Source organism: Leuciscus leuciscus, assembly GCF_965113295.1.
Source record: "Leuciscus leuciscus genome assembly, chromosome: 9".
NCBI lineage: Eukaryota > Metazoa > Chordata > Actinopteri > Cypriniformes > Leuciscidae > Leuciscus > Leuciscus leuciscus.
Window position 1 is genome coordinate 23,435,725 of NC_138733.1, and position 25,788 is coordinate 23,461,512.

Consider the following 25,788-nt stretch of genomic DNA (forward strand, 5'->3'; position numbering starts at 1 on the left):
AGGCTAAAATATAGGCTACTCTATTACAAGACTTGTGATCAATTTCTGAGAGACTAAATCAAGTACATTTGCTTTTATACTCACTGTATTGTTAATGTACCATTTTTGATAACAGTTGTATTTTAAACATATATTTTTATTGTTGGTTTATATATGTCAGAAAATAAGAGTTTGTCTCATGTCCAGGGTGTGAATTTGTTTATCATAATTGCTAGGCCTAATACCTGGAATGCTGTTGAATAGTCTGAACAATATGGTTGCTTCTTGTTTTGCAAAAGGCAGAACAAGAATGCTGCTATTGATAGCTGATGATAGATGATGACCCATTTTGGCATGATGAACAAGCAGAAGGCAGAGCCATTGTGAGGAAAGTTTTCTTACAATACAAACATTTCAACACCACAGTGCAATTTTAGCCTGTATGTGTTTTTTATCATGTATAGGCCATATATATTCCTATTATTGTAATTTCAGCCTTCACACGATTTAAGTCGGTTTAATTTAGCAAAAGCTATCGATTTAGTTCCTTCTCATGATGACTTTATTTAGCTTCTGCCCCTTTAAAGAAAAAGAACATCCTTCTGTCTCACTGTGTTTTGTAGGTGACGCGCGTCCACACGTTGTGTTGTGCGGCGCGCGCGCTCTCATACTGTCTATTTGATGAACGTGTGGAAGCGCAGTTTCATTTCTTCTGACTTTTGACTTCTAGAATGATTCATTTCGCCCAGAAGCCGAGCATCACAACTTTTCTCATTTACTAAGGAAATTGGATTGGCTAACAGCACCATTTCAACACGACCAAAGGAATTCAAAGAACATTTCTTATTATCCAAAAACATGTTTCTCTGAACGGTAGGACGTTGAATATTTAATACTATTGAAATTGTGTTATGTGTGTCTATACCATGTTCTGTAACTATATGCTTAATATGAAGTAGCCTATGGACACTATCTAGCCTATAGCTTATTAAAACGATTCTCTTTTTTTAACCTGAGTGATAAAATATTTTCTCTGCAAATGGGTAAATTGATTCTCATGCTGTTGTGCTGGGTTCCTGACCATGGCGCGCTTTTCATTTGCAAATTAATTTAGGTTGTCAATATGCTTGACTTGACAAGTTACTGTCTGGCTAATTCTGTCTGTGTTGTGGTATTTAGCAGATTATGAATTATTATTAATCAGAGAAGAACAACCATTGCTTGACGTAGCCTATTGAATTAATGTAACCGTGCTCTTTTAAGTGTATTATAGCCTATCAAAGATATTTATAACAACAAGGTGCTGTGCCATTAGACGCGGTTGAGGGGTTTTTAACCAAATGGTTAAATGTAATAGGTGTGATTCAATTGGTTATAATTCTATTTTAGATAGTCTATCATATTAATCAATTTCAACATCTGTTTTGTTTGGCGTTCAGCCCATTAAAGTCTTTTTGAGATTAAAATCAATTACCGGCGTGCAAGTGAAACTAAAGAACGTGGGATTGTCTTGAGAAAAGCCTAACGGACATGTCTCAACAGCGGGCAACACGACTCTTCTCGTTCTCTCTCTGACCGGCTCTATATATTGTCCATAATGCTTTATATATAAAATGTAGGCTATTTTAATATAAGCCAAATATGTCAGCTGCAAGGAAACGATGTCACTTCAAATTAATGTCTGTGGTAGCCTACATATAAACACTTTCTCAAATTTTCAGTGGTAATATAGGCTACGCAGCACAATGGTTTTGGATGAACATAAAACGATGAAGAAGACAGACTTTATTGCAATAAAATGTGCTATTAAAATAAAAATAAAAATCACAAAAACAACAACAACAACAACACTACAAATAACCAGTGCAACTTAAAAATGTAGCCTATAACATCTGAAATCATTTAGTAAAACTTATGGTTGTATGTGGCAAATGTTGACTTTGAAGAACAATGTGGTTTTATCTAAAATGTCTAATGGGTTAATTAAAAAATAATAATGTGTGAATTATTACAAGGGATATGAAATTTAAAAAGTGAATGAATGAAAATGAATTGTGATGTAGTACTTTATGGTTACGGTTAGTACCAATTCTTGTGTGCAAATATGAACCCATTTATATGAGCTGAGTTAAAAGGAGATGGCCTTGGCACCGCAGCAGGAGCAGAAAAATACACAGTGCTAATGTTTTTCAACACTTCGTCATAATCGTTATAATTAATAGGACTATGTGTGTGTTCATGTGAAAGTTTTCCACTCTAAAGTGAAAGCAGTTAATATGCTCACCGCTCACTCAGTCAAGAGTTCAGTTTCTCAGATTATCATTGATTGTTTTTTCAGATCATGGATATAGTACTTGTGTCTGCCAGCTTTACTTGCTTGATTTGAGATTTATCAATTTGTATCCATGATTTGGTTTGCAGAATTGTCTGTTTGTCATGATGTCACTTGTTCTATTTGATATTCACCCTGTTTTCAAATCTCCTTCCTTCTACTAGCAAAGGAATTTATGCTCCTTACTTTTTTCTTGTCTTTAAATGTTTATGTTCACGTTTCTCTCACTGGATACCAGCATCAGTATTTATTCCTGGATCGTACAGTGGTGCTATTCTGATCGTCTTGCTTTGTATTTGGATATGCCAGACTGATCCTGAACATACAATAATGTCCCTACAGCTGTGGGTCTACAGAGGAGGATCTTGCATTTGCATTTACCTAAAATAGATACTAATGAAAGTTGTTATGAGACTGTACATTCTCAGATGATGTTTTGTTTACTCTTGTGCAATACATGTTGTGAGTGGATGTGCAATGCAATGCAGTTTATCATGGAATAATATTGCATTGTTCTGGATCACTGAGTTTCCACCATATCCTCAATTAGAAATAAGGAACATGCCAGAAATGAATCTGACACATGATTGTTCTGGATCACTGAGTTTCCACCATATCCTCAGTTAGAAATAAGGAACATGCCACAAAAGAATCTGAAACATGATTTTCTCATTTAAAATAAAGTAAGGTGAAGTTAACATTTTGTGAGGTGATGTTTCATGTGTTCTTCCCTACAAAGGCAGAGAAAGGAGAGAAAAGGAAATTTGATATTAAAACAATAAAAATGTAATTATAAAATATAATATTTTTTATATAATATACTTTAAATATATTTTTATTTGCTTTAGTGTTTGTTTGGGTACTGCGTTTTGCCTTTGTAGGGCCAAAAACAATAATTTCCAAACTCATGAATTTGTTTTGTGCTCCTGAAATTAATACAAATCTGAATCATAATAGGAAATCAAACTACTAATTTCAGGAGCACATAACAAATTGATGTGTTTGGAAATTATTGTTTTTGGTGTAAAAGTAGAGGCATGTATAAGGATGGAGGACGTGGACATTTGGGATGTGTCTCAGTGGAGTAACTTACTTTATGTACTTACCAACACACTCTCATGGCAGTTCATTATTATTTTACATTTTGGTAAAATAGTTTGGTGGCGAATTTGTTTGAACATTGTTTTTGTAGGATCTGCTTACGTCCCACTGAGGGTTCCGTTTATGGGTGTGGGCCTTTATGCTTTAAAAAAAAAAAAAAATCAATAGAATACATTTTTACAAATTCAAATGAAACGTAAATTATTTAAGTTTTCTTATGATGTTGGATTGGTACGTACTATTTGTTGTTTTACAGCAAATAAAGTCAAGTCACCATACTATTGTTATATGTATTGCCTTATTTCACAGAATTATTTTTGTATTACACTAAATTGAGGAATCTTCAGTTGTGCAAAAAAATAACCTCATACACAATCTTATCTCAAATAATTCTAAAAACTTCTTTTTTAAGTTTGATATTCTAAACTCTTTGTGGACTTATTGCCAATTCCAGTTTTAAAAAAACAAAAAAACATTTGATTTGAGTCATTCTGAATCACTCTCTAAAGAACGGACTGCACTGAGGATACATTACAGTCCAAATAAATAAACTGATACAGCTAATGGAACCCCCGCTTTTATCCTCTTTGACCCTTCTAACTTTGGGACTGGTTTTGGGAAAACCATTTTTGATCTTCATATAGATGGCTTTAAAAGATGTAGTATAGGAATGTTAAACAAGCTGCTTTGAGTGAGAGTGTATGCCATTAAATTCAGTGCAAGGAGGACCTGTGTTTCAGTGCTTTCATAGATCTCCAAATATGCCCATTCTGCATTCCTCAGAGTAGAGGACATCAGTTCTAACATATCTGGCTTGTTGAAATAAGAAAACATCATCTAAATCAAACTAGCCAGGGGTCTAAAGCAATGGCTATCATTTCTGTGCTGGGTGAACCGCAGTACCAATAAAAGTACCCTTTGCAAACAACTGTGAACTTCACAGTATTATGTATTTGTGCACATTAATTGACAGAAATACGTTGCTGCACACTCTTGATGGGGCAACCCTTACAAAAAAAATGTGTTTATTCAAGTGTGCTGTTAGTATATTTCTTTGAAATTAAAAATTAGCAAGTATACTTTTTTCAGTCTACTTTTTATGTACTTCTCAGAAATATACATAAAATTACACTTAAGTATACTTGATTTATACTAACAAAAAAGTATAAGTATATTTGGCATATACTTGTTTTCAATCTTTTTATCCAGATATACTTAAATGTATGTCTATAAACGATAGGGTATATCGCAGCCACCACACTTGGCAGGGGTTATGTCCTGCTCCTTATGTGGGTGGCCAGCATAGAAGTCGCTCCCCTCAGACGTCTTCAACTGAGGGCAGAGCCACATGGTTAAGACCTGTTGGCTTCACTGGGTTTTCAAATGGGCACCCCACTTCACCGGTGTTTCATCAACTAGCCCACGACACCTCAATGGGGCTTGACAGCAGAACCAGCGTCCTGGAACTGCTCCCTCTGTCATTCAGGACTTCACCACTCAACTCTGATCCCCGCCCTCTCTGCCAGCCTGGTTTAGCCACCGCTCGCTCCTCTTCAGCCACAGCCATCTGGATGCTGTCTCTGCCTGCCTTGATATATTGTTCACCAGGTTCTTGCGGGTTGCCCCTCTGACCCCAAGAGTCCCCAATGCTCTCCAAAGTGACTGTCCCGGGAACCCCCTGCAACCCACCTCCACCGGTAGATTCCAGGCTCTCCAACCCCTCTGCTGGCTCTCAGAGATGAGGGACTGATACTTCCCTAGCTTGCGTTCATGTGCCTCCTCGATCCTTTCCTCCCAGGGTACCGTCAGCTCTATTAGGGCCACCTGCCTTGTTGCCTGGGACCAGAGCACGATATCTGGTCGGGGGCTGGTTACGGCAATCTCCTCTGGAAACTTGAGTTGCCTTCCGAGGTCAACTCTCATCTCCCAGTCCTCTGCCGTACCTAGGATCTCTAAACATCTGTCCTCCTTGCCTGCCTTCTCCCCAGGCCTGAGGAAGCCAATGAAGCGGGGGCCTTTGTCTTGGGCCTTGGTTCTTTTCCGCTTCCTCTCCTTCTCCAGTCCATCGGCCAGTTGTGCCAGCAACTGATCATGGCGCCACCTAAATCTCCCTTCACTCAGGCCTGCCCGACAGGATGACAGAATGTGCTCCAGGTTTGACGGTCTCTTGCACAGCGCACAGGAGGGATCCTCTGTCAGTCTCCATCTTTGGAGGTTTGTTGGTGTTGGCAGTACATCGTACACGGAGCTAAGGAGGAACTTTATCTGATGCCCCTCCATATTCCAGATGTCCTTCCAACTGAGGGATCTTCCTCTGACACTTTCCCACCGGGTCCAGCTGCCTTGCTGTTTCATGGCTACTGCCCTGACTTGTCTGCTCTCTTCCTCCACAGCCAGAATCTCCTTCTGCACCATCCCTTTCCGGTCCTTTGCCCTTGCCTCCTTCCAGCTTGCTCGGGTGATGACTCCCAGGTCCAGCCTCCCCTGGGTCACCGTGCCCATGATGTCTGCATGTTGTAAGCGCTCCTCCGCTTCCCTCAGAGCTCCGCTGGCCTTCCACTTCCGTCTCGTCTTCACTACGATGTTGGCCTGTCGCACAGCCTGATCATCACTGTCGCGCAACATCATGGCCAACCGAACTTTGGCTGTCTTAAATTCCTCCACGACTGATGTAATTGGCAATTGCAGTTTGCTCCCTGAGCTGTATAGCCCTATAGAGCAAAAACTTTTGGGGACAGACAGCCACCTCCTTTCCAAAGCTGTTAATTCTCCTTTCCAAAGCCTCCACTGTTGTCAAGGGGACCTCATACACAAGCAGTGGCCACAGGAGCCTTGGAAGGATGCCTTGTTGGTAGCCCCATACCTTGTACTTGCCGGGCAGGCCACTCATCTCCAGGGCTTTCAGCCATTCTTGTGCTTGGTTTAGCATCTCCTTCACGCTTGCTTTGTCAGTCAGGTCGGCTCTGTACCACCTCCATAAGCTCTTTACTGGTCTCTCCGTGACTGTTGGGATGGTATCTTCACTGATCTTAAACCGGAAGCGGTCCTGCACACAGCCCCGCTTCAGGACCAAGCTTCTCGATTTTGAGGGTTTGAACTCCATCCTAGCTGCTGTGGTGAGCTCTACCAAATCTTCCAAGATCCATCTGCCCTCCAGGACTGACCTCGCTGTTAATGTCAAGTCGTCCATAAAAGCCCTGATTGGGACCGGTTGGACTCCACTTGACAGCACAGTTCCCCGTCTAGGCTTCTCCACTGACTTGACGAGGAGGTTCATCGCCGCTGCGAACAGAATCACAGAGATGGTACATCCGGTCACAATTCCAACCTCCAATCTCTGCCAGTTGGTAGTGAAGTCACCAGAGGTGAAGCGCATCTTGAAGTGCCCGAAGTAATCCAGAGGAGCAGCTGTACCTTCTGGGGGATGTGATAGGCTCTGAGTGTGTGGTCGACCAACTTGTGCGGCACTGTGCCATAAGCATTTGTTAGGTCAAGCCACAGGACTGCTAGATCTCCCTGGTTCCTCTTAGCGTCCTCGATGATCTTGTGTTCGATACAACCGGGGACTCCTGGTACTCCGCCTTTCTGTACAGAGGTATCAATAATTAAGTATTCTAATTATACTTGGCTTGCCTTTAGACTTTTGATTTGGTAGGTAGCCTATTAAATACGTTTTTTACTTAGTTTTACATACTGTCTTATACAATATTGTTTGAAAATATTGATTTATAAAGAAAACAGGTATGTTCTAAATTCTGAGTATCTGAATTTTTGCGTAGTCAACTGGTAGTGTAAATAGAAATTTACTTCAGATCTACGTAGGCTACATGTAATTCCCCACCATTGACAGAATTTTCCGGCAATACATTTTTTCACTGTTACACCGTAGGGGGCGATATTACGCATCTTCTGGAATCTCCGTTACAAAACACAGATGAAGATGCAGATAGAAGCATTGCTTATGCACATGTAAAATAACACAATCATCAAACATTAAACAGCATATAAATAAAAAATGCCTAATGTCACACTGAATGAAATGTCGACCATGGAAGCCTCTTCTGTGCAAGCTTTGGCGGTGTTGATGGAAGTGATCTATGTTTGGAATATGAAATCTGTCTATATATATATAGGTTTTCATCATCGTTCTGAATCTGATCCGGTGAAAGTCTTTGACAAAAACTATTTTCAAATAGCTTTTTGTTCAAAATGTTGCTTTTTTATTTTATTTTGAAAGAAACTAACTTACCCACATTCAAGTGTTGATAAAAATGCTAGACTAACATGTTTTTTTGTTGTTGTTTAAAAGCAGATGCTCTGTTGTTTCTTTTGATATATCATGTTCATACAACATATATTTTGAGGGCCATGAAAGTTTTGTGAAAATGGCTATTTAAAATAACAAAAAAATGTGCTACAGGTATTAACTTGTAAACAGTATATAAGTTCACTTGTATTATATGGCGCTTTTCCACTGCATGGTACGGTATGGCTCGGTTCGGTACGGCACGCTTTGGCACTTTTCCACTGCATGGTACGGTACGGCTCGGTTCAGTACGGCTCACTTATGACGCGTTTCCACTGCATGGTACGGTACGGTACGGCTCGCTTCGGCTCGCTTTAAATGGTACCACCTCTGTTGAGGTTCCAAGCGTACCGTACCGATACTAAAATGTGACGTGAAAACACTGCAGATCACTGATTGGTCAGACAGAATCATCACTACCAGCGTCATTGTATTTACAACACGAGACACTAAACCCGCTAGATTTAAATAGCCAGTAGACAACAGCCAACACCGTAGTGCCTGTTTTAAAAGTATTTGCTTCAAAAAAAGAGTATAAACTTAAAAAAAGAAATGGCTGAATCGTGGTCAGTGGACGAGGTGCAGACGTTCCTCTCGTTGGTTGCCGAGGAGCGGATGGGGAAACACGGAATGAAAAATTCGCATTTAATATGATGATGTCATGGCAGAAGAGACGGCAACTATAACGATCAGTCCCACCCACTTTGAAGCGGTACTAACTGCAGTGGAAAAGCAACCGAGCTAAAGCGAACCGTGCCGTACCGAGCCGAGTCGTACCACGCAGTGGAAAAGCGAAGCGAGCCGAACCGTTCCGCGCCGAGTCGAACCGTACCGAGCCGAACCGAGCCGTACCATGCAGTGGAAAAGCGCCAATAGTTGCAGTACAAACAAAAAACTTAGTTGTAAACTAGTTTACTCTTAAAGTATACTTTTTTAGGCCAATTTAGTCCCAATCCCTATTGAAATAGTACACTTATAAGTGTACTTCTACTTTGATATTAGTGTTAGTACACTTGAACTTAAGTACACTTAATAAACTGAACTTAAGTATACTTTTTTTTTTTAAAGGAAGTATGATGTAACCCTTTAAAAATTCATTAAAAGTGCATATTGTTACGATGATGACTACATTTTTCGTCAAAATGACTGAGATGGCCAATCAAATTAAAGAAGGCGGGCCTTACTGTTCACATAAATGTTAAAACACCTACAGTAAGATATAATGATGCAAACCACTTTTTGATATAAAATTTCGCCGTTTTGTATATATCAAAATATGCAAACATGTAGCCTAATTCATAACTGAATGTGACAAGAAAAGAAATGTTGCATTTTCAACTTATTAGACATACAAGTAAGAGTGAATGTGTGCATATTTTAAAATATAGTATAATTTGTAAATAGTTACAATTGATTACTTCACAATTACAATTAGACCCCCCCCCCCCCCCCCCCAGACACACACACACACACACACACACACACACACACACACACACACACACACACACACACACACACATGGTTACGGCCTTGGTTAGATGCCACAGTAGACTGTAGGATACGTAGTCCACTTACCTGGGTAATAAATTATGTCTGGTGCATTCAAGGTCAGATTGCAGGCGGAAGATGAGTTGTGTAAACAAGTAAATAGCCGTCATTAATGTTGCTGCTGCTTTTAAAGTTTAGTTGGTGTTGCACTTGTTATTAGTGACACACTGTTAGTGTGTGAAGGTCTCTGAGTGCAGGACTGCCTGAAACATCAGCTATATTACTCTGAACAAATCTTTTCAATTTCTGTTTCTTTCAAGCATTAAGAAAAGTGCAGGACTGATCCCAGATTCTGAACCCAGATTCTATTTGGGTTGAATTTTAAGTGATGTGTAAAAACAAGATGTACTGTTGCTTTCCTGAAATTGCATTGAAATTTCTCATGTGTATCAGCAAACAATCATTAAAGTTTCCCTACAAAATAATGGTTACATAATCATAGTTTTGCATAGACAGACAAAGTCTGGTCCTCATTGAAGCTCATTCTTACTCCTATGAAATAGTTGATGTCACACAAGTTACTTTATGGTGCACACTGTAAAAAAAAAAGAAGGAAAAAAAGAAAAATTAATTTTTAAACCGGTAAATCCAACAGCCCTTTCCTGCTGAATTAGCAATTGGTCACACTGCTACTAAAATCTGTTTTGTACTTTTTACATATATTGACATAACACAGGTGGTAAAAAGAAAAAACACATGATGAATCAAAGTTAATCACAAGCAGATTTTCCACAAACTGAGGTAAATACTGAAATATAGAAGGTGCACAGTTATAGCACATACACACAAACACAAAACACATAATGGTAACACAATAATAACACAAAAATAATGGAATAAACATTTATTTAAAACAAAATGTAACATAAAACCCTAAAGTACAGAGCTGATCAGATTTTTTTTTAAATATACATAATTAATAAAAAATTACCAATTTACAAATTTGAAGTTTCATAAAAGGAATTCTGGGAATGTTTACGTTTTTTCACTGTAATTTATTAAATTATTTCTTCTTTTTACTTCCAAATGTGGCACATTTAACAGTATTTTACTGTACAATTTCTCAAAATGTAAGGTTAGATCTATTACAGTTTCCTTTGAATGGGAAATTACCATTAACCAATTAACAGGTTTTTACTGTCACATTTTTGCAGTGTTTTACAGTTAAAATTACAAAAAAAATTTACAGTATGGATTCAATGGTGGAATTTTTGACAATAACATACAAGTAACAGAAATGTTTCTGCACAACTGTTCAAAAGTTTAGGGTCAGTAAGATTTTTTTTCAGCAAGGATGAATTGATCAAAAGTGACAGTAAAGATTTTACATTGTTACAAAATAAATGTCATTCTTAAGAAATAATTTATAAATTACATCACAATAATACTGTTTTTACCATATTTTTTTATCAAATAAATGCAACCTTGGTGAGCAAACTTTAACCCTCATCCTCTCCTCACATTCTGTAACAAATCCTCCCCTTGCGGGAAAAAATGACCCGAAGCCCTAAAATCATAATTCTTTTGTGTGTCCAGAAAGCTTATATCATTTTTTTTCCCTTTTTTTTTTCTTTTTTTTTTTCTAGTCTAGTCCAAATAGGTCTCAAGTGTGTTATAATCAAATTAATTCAATTAACTAAATCACTTTTTACCTGCTAAACACACTTGTCAAACTTAACTGGTAGGCGAGTGTTTTCTCCTGTGTCCAGTGTTTTGTGTAAATATATTTTTGGCTGGGGAACAAGTGGATATCCTGGGTTAAGTATGCTCTGAATTCATCAAAAGAACCTTTAAGGTGAGGCGATATAAACATTGCAGAATTGGTTTCTGGCCTTCAGAGTAAATTATTGCATACTCTTTCTAAGAGTCATGGAGCACACCCCATTTAGAAATTACTTATTGTGTGACAACACAATCATTACATAAATAAAGGCTGATGAGATCTGCTGATGATACTGTAATGAGGTTTTGACTCAAACATCTAGTCCTGGTCATAAGACAACAGGGGAAAACAATGCTAAATGCAGATAAAATCCAACTATTTACTAAAATAGGCAACAGCATTTAAAAGGGTGGAGAAAAGACTTCCTGCATGTTTTGTTGTTGATATTACTGTATTTTGACACAAATTGTCAGAGAAATGGTTACAAACATGGTTAAATATGGATTGTGTCAAAATATGTTGTGTCAAAATATTGTCTCTGTTCTATTCTGTAACCTTTGTTCTATTCAGTTTAAATAGTTTTGTAAAAAATAATCAAATAATAAAATGAAATATTTGATTTTAAATTTTTTTTTAATAACAAAATCAGTTGAAAACTACTGCTTCAGTGTACCACTATTTAGGGAAACTTTTTAAAGGAAATATTACCATTTTCCATGTTTATGTAATGAACTAAACTAAATATATATAAATAATTATCAACTCAAGCATTAAGACTCTACAGACTGCACTCGTCCCCTTTTTGTTGAATTATTGAAATTACAGGTGAAGTTCATGGGAAAGAGATGGAATAAACTGTTTCTATTCCCCTAGCAATGTGATTAGAGTGACTACACGGATGTCCTCTTCCGGAATTTCCTTCCCTAAGTCCTCCATGTGTGTTGTGTTTATACCCTCAGCACTTTCCAGCCTGTTTAGCACAAAAACAACTACATTATTCAACACCTACCTGATCATACATGATTTAGCAGGACACTCATTTATTTACACATCATCTCGATTAAGCATACTGTTTCCTCCTTTCGGGCACGCTTGAAGAGACTTCAGTCAAGTTTTCTTTTGGAGATCAAATGACCTTCCTCCTTGAACCATTATCGATTTAAGTTGAGATTTAGCAACAGCGTCTGGATTATATTGACTGCTGAAGGGCAACCTATTCAGTCAACCAATTCTGACTAAACGTAAATGGTTATTTTAATCTTTTATGCATTTTTTGTTTCCGCAGACATATTTTAGTTGGGATGGTCTAATAAATGGATGATTATTAATATTAAATTCTATACTATTTTCAAGTTCTATACTAATTCTATAAATTTAAATAACTAAAATATATAAATACATAGGATATGTTCATATTTATATTCAGATTTGTACAAGATTACATTTAACAGTGTTTTAATTATTCAAATTATGTATTCATGTATTTAATTAATTTTAATAGGCAGATTTCTGTTTCTGTATAATGACTGTACATTTTTATGACTATACAAAGACTGGAGTACATACAGTATTATGTAGATGTGAGGGGAAGGACAGAATCGAGCAGTATTCAGGTTGAAGTTAAAGCAGGTTTTGGGCACATGAGTACTTTCATGTGTTAAGGATTTAATAAGACCACATAAAGTATAGACAGACAGAGATTGGAAGTTCAAGAGCTTGAAGCCATCTGGTTATTAATTCTCTGCTATATGTTTCGGTCCTGAAGGGCGCAGCTGGTGGCGTACAGGTCTGAAAGAATGGCCTGCTCTGGTTCTGGTTGGATGAGGGCCCAGCTCTAAGATGTCTGGCCCCTGGTACCTGTTTCAGTGATGAAGAGCACCTCCACCATCTTCCTCCTCACTCTGTCCGTCTTGTGCAGAGCTGAGGTATTGATCAACATATACATTTTGCAGCAAAAACTAGCTTGTTGTTAATGCATTTCTAAATGTTCATTTTGAAGGAATAGTTCCTAAAAATACATTCATTCTGTTTGAGTGTGTGTTTTCCATAAAGCTCTCATATGGCCTGCAATACTATAGGCCTACTTATATTACTTTTAGGCTGTGTGTCCACCAAAGTATTTTTAGCCAGCTGCTCGATAGCGCTATGGAAAATCCGCGGAAGTGTTACTAGTTTCTGATTTCGCAGATAGTTTGTTTCTGAATATAAAAATGTTGACACAATGTAAAGTACTTGCTCTGTCCCTTGATTTGGATGAAGATATGGCTGAACCATGTAGAAAGAGAGGACGGTTGATCGGTGTGGTGTTTGTCTTGCCCTTCCATTGTGATTGAAGTGACAGTGATGAGCGCTGCGTTTTACCCAGTGTTGAACATTTTTCAACTCTTGGCAACCAGACGGAAAAAAAAGCCAAGCGGTCAGCATGAAATAGACGCTCAGCGCTTTGTCACGCTGCTGTCGTTTTCAAACATGGGTCGCTCTCATTGAAAACTCTTTGGTGGACACATGGCATTATAGTGCTTTTGTGTACTTTTTTTTTTAACCATTTTTTAAAAACATTTTTCTGTTCATTTTTATTGCAAGGCAAAAAACATGGAAACCTGTAAGAATTTCTTGCATGCAGCATTGTGTACAATAAGACCAGAAACATGTATTAAAACAGTAAATAAGGCCAATTATGATTTAGTTTTAAGAAAGTTGTAACCTCATGGTGTCATGTGTTATTTCAGAGTGTGAGTGGGAAGACGGTGAAGGACACAGTGCAGGAATGGAACAGGTATCGGAACGAGTGCATCTTGAAGATAAGCTCACAACCCACACCTTCGGGTAGGCATTAGCTTGTGTGTGTGTGTGTGTGCGTTTCTGTATCAACACTGGAAAACAGCTAGTTGAGATTTACTATGTATATAAAGAGAAGTAAACACACAGACACACACTAACCACTCTAAATGTTTGTCGTGAATATTTCTTCCCATATAAATGTTGCTTGCATAAGGAGTGTCAATGAGGATCATTTTAGTTATACTTCTAACATGGAATGCAACAATTAGATATACAATTTTATATATGAAATAAGCTCTGGCAGGAGTATATAAAGTTATTAAACCTCTCTGGATCACCTTTATATTCACATTAACTCTATTTTCTCCATTAGGTTTGTTTTGCAAAAGCATGTTTGATATGTACGCTTGTTGGACAGATGGAGTTCCCAACACAACGGTGAAAGTGTCGTGCCCCTGGTATCTGCCTTGGTATGATCAAGGTACCACTGCCAATAATAGTGCCTGTTGGCATAGAAAAATAATAATAATTGCTTCATAAATGTCATGCACTTCACCATATTCTTTTTAAAAGGAGGACCTTAAAGCTTACCATTTGTTTATGTGAAAATATGATTGTTTATTGTTTATCTTAAACTCATTTTATCTTCTGCCAGGTAAAAATCATAAGACAGATTTAGAACATACTAACATAATAATGAGTGACTACCATAAATTATGCTGTTGGTTGTCATTTCCATGCACTCAATTAATAAAAAGGTTCATAGAAGACTCTCCAATACTAGACATGTTTGGAGTAAAAGAAGACCTGTTATGCATTACTGTCCTCTTTAGTGCGTAATGGGTTTGTGTCACGGGAATGTGGTCCAGATGGCCAGTGGCTCACTGTCAACCACAGCCGTACATGGAGAGACCACTCACAATGCAATGCAGATGGCAGCCAGCAGATAGCCCAGGTAAAATATCACCTAAAATGAATGTACATGTATACGGTTGTGGTCAGAATGAATGGCACCCCTAGTAAATATGATAAAAAATGGCTGTAAAAAATAAATCTGCATTGTTTATCCTTTTGATCTTTCATTAAAAAAATTCACAAAAATCTTACCTTTCATTGAAGTTAAAGAATTGAAAGTGGGGGATAAATCACATTATGAAATAAATGCTTTTCTCAAAAACACGCTGGCCATAATTATTAGCTCCCTGTTATTAAATACTTTTTAAAACCTCTTTTTGCCAAGATAACAGCTCTGAGTTTTCTTCTATAATGCCTGATGAGTTTGGAGAACAACTGACAAGAGATCAGAGACCATTCCTCCATACAGAATCTCTCCAGATCCTTCAGATTCTCAGATCCATGCTGGTGCTTCTTCTCTTCAGTTCACTCCACTCATCAGGTCAGGGAACTGGGACGGTCATGGCAGAAGCTTCATTTTGTGCTCAGTTACCTATTTTCGTGTTGATTTTGATGTTTGTTTTGGACCGTTGTCCTGATGGAAGATCCAAACATGACCCATTATAAGATTTGTAGCAGAGGCATTCAGGTTTTGATTTTTGTATCTGTTGGTAGGCTATTTGCTAGAATCCATAATACCATGTATCTGAACAAGATGTTCAGGACCTCCAGCAAAAAAATAGGCCCACAACATATAAGATCCAGCAGTATATTTAACCGCAGGCATGGGGTACTTTTTATTCCTGTTTGCACCAAACACATCTGGTAGGTTTGCTGCACATCAGAACTATATTCTTTGGTTTTACTCATTGTGATGGATGATTAAGAGAATTTGGCCTTTGTGTTTATATTTGTGTTTATGTTTATATTTGGCCATATTTAAACTCCTGTGAAGTCATAGCTAGACAATTTCATGTTCCTAGTCACCCTGGTGTGCTAAAAAAAGGTAATTAATGGGAATATACTTCAGAGATATTTTACGTGTTTTGGAGAAATTTTTTTATTTCATAATGTGATTTTCCCCCCCACTTTCAATTCTTTTACTTCTATGAAAGGTTAGATTTTTGCAATTTTTTTTAATGAAAGATCAAAAGGATAAACAATGCAGATTTATTTTTTACAGCCAGTTTTGATCATATTTACCAGGGGTGCCATTCATTCTGATTACAACTGTATAGGGTTTGTCAGTGGTCCTGAAGTTTTTAGCAGATTGCATTTTCCTTCTATGTAATGTTTCCGTAAGAAAAAAAAAATTTCTTCACCAAGGCTGCATTTATTTGATAAAAAAAAACAGTAATATTGTTACATATAATTTAAACAATTTAAAATAACTGTTTTAATATATTTTAAAATGTCAATTTATTCCTGTGATGGCAAAGCTGAATTTTCCAGTCTTTATCAATTTTCTCCAGTCTTCACAGTATCACATGACCCTTCAGAACCCTTCAAATCAATATGCTGATTTGTTGCTCAAGAAACATTTCTTATCATTATCAATGTTGAAAGCAGTTGTGTTTTTTCAGGATTCTTTTCTGAATAGAAAATTCAAAGGCATTTATTTGAAATAAAAAACTGTATTACTTTTAAATCAGTTTAATGCATCCTTGCTGAATACATGTTTTGTTTTTTTTTAAACAAATTTCCTTCTAAAACAATTCTGACCCCAAACTTTTAAATGGATATGCCCTATGGGTGAGATAATTAAAATGTTCAAATAAGTATATGGCTTCCCTAATATATGCTTTATATTATTCAGTATATATAATTTTTTTTAAATAATTTTGATAAAGTTAAAATCTTGTTGAACTTGGTTAAAGAAAAATATCTGCAGATCAGGAAATAAATAGGCATCATTAGTCAAATAAATCATGTAATTATTTAAATGATCCTGGACCAATTAAATTAGTTTTGTGGCTTTGTTGAATGCAAGTTGCAATTCGGTAAATTCCACTTACTGTCATCCAAGTTCAAATTCCAGTTTAACTTCCTGTGGTGCCAGTTCATTAAAATTCCAATTCATGAATTGAAAGGGAGTCAATTCTTAAATTCCGCCATGCTTACAGCCATTAAAAGCCGCCTCAGGCAGAGAGTAATGACATCTTTATTTTCATGGATCACACTAGCAAGTGTACATGTTGTTGTTCAAAACGACTGGAAAAGCTCTCAGTGAAAGAAACCAGTTTGATTTGTGGTGTATGGAGAATTTATGTAAAATAGGAAACTCGCTGTGTGAATTTTTATGTGGTTCTGTAATTTCATTAACCAAAGCACTTGGAAAGCAGTCCCACTAGTGTCATTTGCAGAGCTCTGCTCTCATTTCTTACTGGCGAAGGAGACTTTATCTCCTGCTCGCAGAGTTATTTTCCAGAGTTATTGGCTATTACTCGCTAGTGTGATTCGTGAATATAAAGATGTCATTACACTCTGCCTAAGGCAGCTTTCAGTGGTTGTCAGTATGGCAGAGTTAGAAAAATGTCAGAATTTCTCTGAAGCTTTGCCTCCATATCCCACACAAGACATTTGAAAAGGTTTTTCTTTCAGAATAGTCACATGAATTAAATTGGCTTATGTCTGTGTAGTGCTATTCTTTCACTCGCTGTCTTCACAGGAGAATCAGATGATGATCTTGGCCTATTTCAGGGTGATGTACACAGTTGGTTACTCTCTGTCCCTGGCCAGCCTGTCTTTAGCCCTCGTCATACTTCTCATATTCAGGTGAGTGATCGCTTTACTTCAGAAAAGTGAGCAGAACATGGCATGCAGAAGAAGAAGAAAAACAAAACAATATAAAGCTGTTGGCCTAATTCATCATCCTGCATCCTGCAATATGATGAATAAAAAGACATAAAAGCAAGAGCCTTAATGTAAACATGTTGCGTGCTGTTCGCCCAATGACACTGACACTCCAAATAAGAACGTTAATCCAGGATTCAGGAATTTATAGTGTGAAACATGAGTTTATGAGTACCTAGGAGTAATGATCAGTCTGAAAAGTGAAGCAAGATTTGTTCACCCAGTGTTTATATTGACCCAGGGTTAAGTATTTTAAGTGTGAAAAGCCATAATGTGTTTGTGTGTAATATTGCAGGAAGCTGCGTTGCACACGTAATTACATCCACACCAACCTGTTTGCCTCATTTATCCTGCGAGCTGTGTCCATCCTCACGAGAGACGCGCTTCTCATGAAAGACGCTCCAGAGTTCAGGGACAACAAAGATGTTTCAATCGTTCTGAGTGACGAGGTAAGCAGAAATACAGTACTGACTCAATTACATTACAGTAATTACACGCTGCAAAACAGTTGCTGTTCTGGAATGAGGAGGCAAAGTCCTCAGTATTTTTTTATCAAATATAAATTCATGTTATAGTTACACTTAATGTTTTGCAGTGTAAATAAACATTGCTTATATTATTCTATTTTGTATTTTTATATTAAAATTGTAATTAATGTTCTATTTATTAAACATATAAATCTAATTAAGTTAGTGTTTTTTAAGCATCTTTAAATTTATCACAAAATAAAAACTAAATAAGTTTAGATAAACAAATTTCAGATTTCATGTCTATTTTATTTTTCAACTGATGTTTTTTTAATAGTCTTTTAATAAAATTATTATCGTATTATCAGTCATCAAAATACTGATCATCAAAGATCAGTAAACACTGGCCACAGTCAGAGATGTAGCCTACCAAGGGTTTCCACCAAGCTGATTGCTCACTAAAAAAATTAAAGATCATGTTTTCAAGTCATTTTTAGTTTGTTTTTGATGTGTTGTAAAGCGAGATATCCATGTATTAGGGTTGTATACTTACTTTTGAATTAGTCTTCCCATTAACACCATTCTTTAATTGTCCAGACCTATTTATGAATCCAGATTGTATAGTATGAACATGGTAATAGGCCAATCAAAGCACAATGGAAGCATTGTCTCCTCTCACATTACTTTTTCCCCATTCATTCTCAGTTAAACTCACCAAACCCATGGCTCACTTTAGGGGGGTCTGTTAAAGGAATAGTTCACTTTGAAATTAAATTTTGGTATGTTTTAGCTTACCTCAAGGGCATCCAAGATGTAGGTGTCTTTGTTTCCGCAGTAGTTTCACTTTTGATATTTTTAGGTCAAACCGTTCTTGTCTGTCAGTCATATAATGCAGGTCTATGGTCACTGTCTCAAAGAGCATGCACAGAGTCCAAATTAAACAATTCCCCATCGTAAGTACACATTGATAGCCTAAGACACGAAACGAGCGGTTTGTGTGAGAAAACGAACAGTATTTATATCGTTTTTAAAAACGGAAAGCGCCGGAAGTGATCTCTCGTGCGTGTATGTCACTCATTGTTTGCACAGACTAAGCCAGAACGCGCGCATATGTCACACACCAGGAAGCGCGCGCGCCCTCAGATCACTTGGACGTGGTTGTGTACAAGAGGTAAAAACGATATAAATACTGTTCGTTTTCTCACACAAACCGCTCGTTTCGTGTCTTAGGCTATCAATGTGTACTTACGATGGGGAATTATTTAATTTGGACTCTGTGCATGCTCTTTGAGGTGGTGACCATAGACCTGCATTATATGACTGACAGACAAGAACGGTTTGACCTAAAAATATAAAAATTGAAACTACTGCGGAAACAAAGACACCTACATCTTGGATGCCCTTGAGGTAAGCTAAAACATACCAAAATTTAATTTCAAAGTGAACTATCCCTTTAAAAGTCATTGAGCTGAGGGGAACCAAGAAAGATGTTGCATCCCGCTGTAACTTTAACTGCTGGTGCCATTGTGTGTCATTTTAGAAAAAATGTGTGATTTATACACTTTTTAATTTCATATTTTGTAATATTTGCATTGTTTTATCTTTGTACTGTGGATTTATTTTCATCCAATTTTGCCTTTGAGGAAACGCTCCTGCTACAAAACTATTCAAGTACATTGTTTGATACAGTAAACCCACATTAAACTCCCACAGGTGATGTCAGGCTGCCGTGTGGCTCAGGTCCTGATGCAGTATTGTGTTGGGGCCAACTACTATTGGCTACTGGTAGAAGGTCTATATCTTCACAACCTGCTGGTGCTGATGGTCTTCTCAGAGAACAGTTACTTCTGTGTGTACCTCTTCATCGGCTGGGGTGTGTAACAAACTCATTCTACTCTTTTTGTAGAACAATTGTCATGAAAATAAGTGGAATACTTCATTTCATAAATTGATAAAAAACCATTAAATATATATATATATATCAATTAAATGCTAATGTAGATGCACAAATGTGAGGCAGGTGTCTTGCTTGTTTTCTGACAGGAACGCCTGTGCTCTTTGTGGTGCCTTGGATAGTTGTTCGTTACTTGTATGAGAACACTAGGTAAGATGTGCCAGAAGTCTTGATGCAACAGCCTTCTTTCATTTAGTTAAAGATTAAGAGCAACTTTGGTTAAGCATTACAAATGTCCCTACACATTTCTCAAGGTGCTGGGAGATCAACGAAAATATGGCATATTGGTGGATCATCCGAACGCCAATCCTTTTGGCAATTTTAGTGAGTTTTCCTCCATATTTATCTCATTTTGTCTAAAATTTGAATTTGTTCTCTGATTGTATTTATAGTCATTCACATATGCTTACAGTATATGTGCTTACAGATCTTTTATTTCTACTGAATACTGGAAATTTCCCAATTCCGATGTTCCAGATAACTCAGAACTTGAAATTTTCAACTAATGGAACATTGCGTTAGTTTCTACCATCTTGGAAATGACAACAAATGGTGCTTCTCATCATAGTCAGGGCTGAAAGATCTGCTGCGTCTTTACTAGTAGGATTTCTGACCTATGTTCCAGTGGTTATTTTTGTGTGGGAGGCGAGAGAATTCCAAGTTCTGAGTCATCTGGGGCCGGTTGCACCAGCTATGCATAATTTGTAGCAGACAACTTGACGTAAATGGTCACTGTTACAACTTGCGCACTTATTAACCTAAATATTTTTGTGTTGCACCATTAAACTCAGTTAAAGCATAGCTCTACGTATTAACTAAATATTTACGGAAGTCTCCCATCGGGAGTAATGGTTACTTAGAATAAAAAAGCAGACTGACTGAACTGCATCAAAAAAGCTTTTATTTTACCCGACAGACTTCAATTCTTTAGACATATACTGTATGATAATGCTGACATTTACACATACTTATATTTAAGAGAGAGAACATTATGTGCAGATTACTTTGTTAGAGGCTCTTCAACAAGAACCCGTCCTAATGCACTCCTCTATATGCATCGGTCCATGTTGTGCATTTAAAATAATACAATGTAATGAATGTCATTTTCAAATTTCAAATACAGTTTCTGAATGTTATTTACATATAAAAAAAAATACATATATTTTTCATGATGTTATTCACAACTTACGTATTTGAAGGCTGCTATTGGATCATTGAGGGTAAATGTCACATTATGTGACTACGCATTGCTTCATGGAGAGCTTACGACCTATTAGCTGTTCTGCCTTATAAACAAATGGTGCAACCGAATAGAGTACAGAGTTAGTTACAAACTAGCTAGTTAATAAGCCTCTAGTGTGGACTTTACATTCCAATTTAAGAACGAATTTACGAATGGCTGGTGCAACACTGGAACACACCATATGAATAACTCTTGCATTATACATGGATGACTCATTAGAGCACTCTTGAGATTGTGTTGAGGAAATGTTTTTCTGTACTCCGAAATTATTGTGGCTTGGTTTGAACGGATCCGTCACTCTCAATTGGGATAATTTATGCAGTTTTCTGCATTCTCCAGAATGAGAAGTTTTGTGTGCCTTTACATTGAGCATTCCACATGTAATTATATATAATAATCATATTTTGCAGGTGAACTTTTTCATATTTATAAGGATTATTCAGATCCTCATCTCCAAATTAAAAGCACATCAGATGAGATACACAGATTATAAATTTAGGTAAGAATTTGTCTTATTTTAAATTAATTTAATAGTGAAGTGTTTTGATTTAATTTATGTTCATCAGTATCTGTTAGTCTGTTTTTTTGTTTGTTTTTTGCTTGTTGTAATCAAATTTGCTATTTAAAACAAACTGATCTGCTGGTTTTTCCTTGTAGCCGGTATTTCTGTTATGTAAACTGGAACTGTGTCACATAAAGTGCCTTAGCAAGCTTTTAATGTTTCAACCATTTTGAAGAATGTTTCATCCTCTTCTTCAAATGTCAGCCTTGAGAGGAGCATATTTTTTAGGGAGCTGTTCTTTTCCCAGCAGAGAATGTATTTCTAGCCTTTAAGCTTAAATCCTTCCTATCCATAGTGGACTAAAACGTGTATTGAAATATAACAAGCATATGTATTGGTAATAATGATGGAGGCTTATTAGATTCTTGATTCACCCACAGTGCCTCACTATTGTCAATTTATCTGCCTATGAAATCTCTCTTCAAACATTTATAAAACCTAAAAGGTTTTGATCTTTTTTTTTTTTTATCTGAAACAATGTGATCACAAAAAAAAAAAGAAAAAAAAGTTGATGGCATTTTGAAGCGAAATGGGCCGGATTGTGTTTTTTAATAATCTGCGTCTAATATTCTTGGTCCCTCAGGTTAGCCAAGTCCACGCTGACCCTCATTCCCCTGTTAGGGATTCATGAGGTGGTGTTTGCTGTGATGACAGAGGAACAGACTGAGGGCGTACTTCGCAATGTCAACCTGTTCTTTGAACTCTTCTTCAATTCCTTTCAGGTACAACTAAGGGGATCAAGCGAGACAGACCGTGTCACAACATGGCCTAGATCATCAAGTGTACTTACTTTTTTGTTTTCCATGCACTATTTTAATGTAGTGTATATCCTTACAGTTAATGCATTTTGACACATTTGTTGCTGTTGCCCCACAGGGTTTTCTGGTGGCCATACTATACTGCTTTGTCAATAAAGAGGTATATATTTTTTCTATACTGTATAGTGTCATATTTTTTATGTATACTCAATAATGTATTTAAATAAAATTAAATAAAAAACTGTATATAATTAGTGGTATTTTATTATCATTGATATGCTATTATAGTTTGTTAATATTTTGAATTAGATTTTATTTTTTATATATTATGTTTTCAATTAAATTTTTACGTTTTAGTAATTTTTTTGTTTTTTGTCATTTTTATTCATTGTTTTTTTTATTGTTCTATGTCTATAACGTTTTAATTTTAGAAAATGTATTTTAGTACGATAATAACCCTGCTATCCTATGCTATATATATATTCACATAACTGCTATCTTACCTATCGTGTCTTTGATTTCAGGTACAGTCAGAAATCAAAAAGAAATGGCAGCGATGGAGATTGGGAATAAGCATTTTGGATGACCAGCGTAATACAGGTAGCAACACACAGCAGGGAGGTGCCAGTCCTGTGTGCCACCATGATCCAGCCTGTTCTCCAGAGTGCCTTCTGGACAGTGGCTGCCAACTGTGCTCAGACCCAACACCAACAGACGCCCACCTGACCGTTCAACAACACTACCATCCTGGAGCAAAGAAAGGCAAGGCGTACTGCTACATCTCTGCCCGAAAACAGGTTCTGAACGGGTTGGATGTGCCAACATTACCCCAGTGTGCCGCAGAGGGCACAACCATGTTTTCCGAGAGCTACTGCTGAATGATGTGGACTGTGCTGGCCATTGATTGGACAAACAAAGCTGGATATCACAGAGTGTCTTGGAATAAGAGATCTCATTGTTTTTGAACTATAAAAAGGATATTCCTACATCACATTTCTCACATTACACCAAACAGATTGTTTTTGTTTTTCTCATTTGATATTTACCACTATACCTCAATTTGGACACAAGATTAATTATGTTATGCGCCAAAACATTCTGTTATGGTTTGATGTTTGTTATCTAATGCAGTCAATTTTATGTGCAGGTTAAATACTTTTGGGGGAGACTGTATACATACAGAATAAGGACGAATGATAAAGTTAATAAAACGTATAAAATGTCCATAAACAGCAAATTAGCACTAGCATTATGTCTAAAGCACATCCTCACCCTGATATCTGGAGGCATTAAATGTCTAACATGGAGGTTTTGTATGGCTCTTGTGTAACCCGCTCAACCAGAACGGTGCGGTAGTCTAGGCACTCTCTTAAACAGCAGGAAATCTAATTCCTTTTTTATGTTTCTGCATTCCACTCGATGGCTTAATCCCTTTTCATTCAGTGCCATGACAGAAACCTACTGTGAACTATATGTCTAAAAGAATTAGAGGGTAATTTAGTTATTAGGTAACAGTAACAACATTATCAAACATGGAAACAGATTGTTTCCAAAACTTTATGAAGGCTTAAATCAGTGTATCCCCTCTTTTTTTGAACCACTCACAAGTACTAAGATCTATTCTTACATTGTGTGCGCTTTCACTTCACTGGACACATTCTTTTTCTGTTACTATGAATGGAAGAGTTCAATAATAATAGTGATATCTACGTATGTTGTACCTGAGCTTTCACTGTGGTTTAGGCAATTTATTATGTCATTTCTAAATTTCATGCATCAAGCGGAGGCCGTTATTCTGTTGTTTTCACATTGAGGTTATTCACCGGATCCATTGACACCTAAAGCCACCTCGTGGACGTAGAGAGAACTGCACAGATGTGTTGTAGAGTTGCGTTCGTCCCCTGAGGAAATTTCTTACCATCCTGTCAGTGCTGAATGACATTAACCGAGTGCAAAGAGTTTGTGGTCAGGCATGAATTTGTCAAAATATAAGATGTCTTTGTTGTAGTCTCCGGTACAGTTTGTCTAGTTCTGATGAAGCCACTGTAAATCGTTAATAGTTGGGCTATTTATCATACATCTACTCACCCTCTATTTTTGTCCAGCAATCATACAGATTGCAGAATAACTGACCATTAACACAGAACAGTTTTTATTTTACGCTTAAAAACGCGAGATGCAGGGCACTGGAATGAAAAAGTAAAAACAATAATAATAAGACCATTTCTGGTTAAACTTTTAAAGGGTTAGTTCACCCAAAAATGAAAATTATGTCAGTAATTACTCACCCTCATGTTGCTCCAACCCCGTAAGACTTTCGTTCATCTTCGGAACACAAATTAAGATATTTTTGATTAAATCTGAGAGCTGTCTCACTCCTCCATAGGCTTCTTTGGGATTGAAACTTGCCGGCCCAGAAAAGTTAGTAAAGGCATCGTTAAAATAGTCCAAGTGACTACAGTGGCTCAACCATAAGTTTATCAAGCGACGAGAATAATTTTTGTGCGCAAAAACAAACAAAACTAGATGTACCGCATCGCGGTACAAAATATGACCGCCGCTCAGGCCTGCACTGGCCCCCGGGGACCAAACGAAATTTTTCCGTAGAAGTGTAGTGGGGCTACAAGCCCACCAAATTTCATGTTCCCCGGTGTTTCGGTGTCCCTGGTATCGTTGACGAAAAATTTACGGGGGCCCCAGCGCAGGGGGGGGAAGTGGCCCCCGGGGACCAAACGAAATTTTTCCGTAAAGGTCTAGTAGACGAACATACCATAAAAATTTCTTCATCCTCGGTGCCACGGTTCAGGTAGTTATTTAGGAAAAACTGCATTTTTTGGGTTAAGGGGGGCCCAGCGCGGGGGGGGGGGAGTGGCCCCCGGGGACCAAACGAAATTTTTCCGTAGAAGTCTAGTGGGGCTACATGCCCACCAAATTTCATGTTCCCCGGTGTTTCGGTGTCCCTGGTATCGTTGACGAAAAATTTACGGGGGCCCCAGCGCGGGGGGGGAAGTGGCCTCCGGGGACCAAACGAAATTTTTCCGTAAAAGTCTAGTAGACCAACATACCATAAAAATGTCTTCATCCTCGGTGCCACGGTTCAGGTAGTTATTTAGGAAAAACTGCATTTTTTGGGGTTTGGGGGGGCCCAGCGCGGGGGGGGAGTGGCCCCCGGGGACCAAACGAAATTTTTCCGTAGAAGTCTAGTAGACCAACATACCATAAAAATTTCTTCATCCTCGGTGCCACGGTTCAGGTAGTTATTTAGGAAAAACTGCATTTTTGGGGGTTTGGGGGGGCCCAGCGCGGGGGGGGAGTGGCCCCCGGGGACCAAACGAAAATTTTCC

General features: G+C 37.5%; 1 protein-coding gene across 1 annotated transcript; it reads left to right on the plus strand.

Moving 5' to 3' along the window:
• The first annotated feature begins 593 nt into the window (after positions 1 to 593).
• On the plus strand, positions 594 to 24,451 carry gipr (gastric inhibitory polypeptide receptor). The gene is made up of 14 exons (XM_082180533.1): positions 594 to 852; positions 12,698 to 12,857; positions 13,662 to 13,758; positions 14,087 to 14,194; positions 14,547 to 14,668; positions 17,276 to 17,382; positions 17,756 to 17,909; positions 19,641 to 19,800; positions 19,971 to 20,031; positions 20,136 to 20,205; positions 21,535 to 21,623; positions 22,270 to 22,408; positions 22,563 to 22,604; positions 22,969 to 24,451. The coding sequence occupies exons 2-14, from the start codon at positions 12,801 to 12,803 to the stop codon at positions 23,320 to 23,322; spliced, it is 1,560 nt and encodes a 519-aa protein (XP_082036659.1). The 5' UTR covers positions 594 to 852; positions 12,698 to 12,800; the 3' UTR covers positions 23,323 to 24,451.
• Positions 24,452 to 25,788: the final 1,337 nt, after the last annotated feature.

What these genes read in the sequence shown, in the direction of transcription:
- gipr (XM_082180533.1), top strand. Translation starts at nt 12,801, where the DNA reads ATGAAGAGCACCTCCACCATCTTCCTCCTCACTCTGTCCGTCTTGTGC. An exon ending in CCGTCTTGTGCAGAGCTGAG is followed by an intron (nt 12,858 to 13,661) that starts GTATTGATCAAC and finishes GTGTTATTTCAG; the next exon opens with AGTGTGAGTGGGAAGACGGT. An exon ending in GTCATACTTCTCATATTCAG is followed by an intron (nt 17,383 to 17,755) that starts GTGAGTGATCGC and finishes GTAATATTGCAG; the next exon opens with GAAGCTGCGTTGCACACGTA.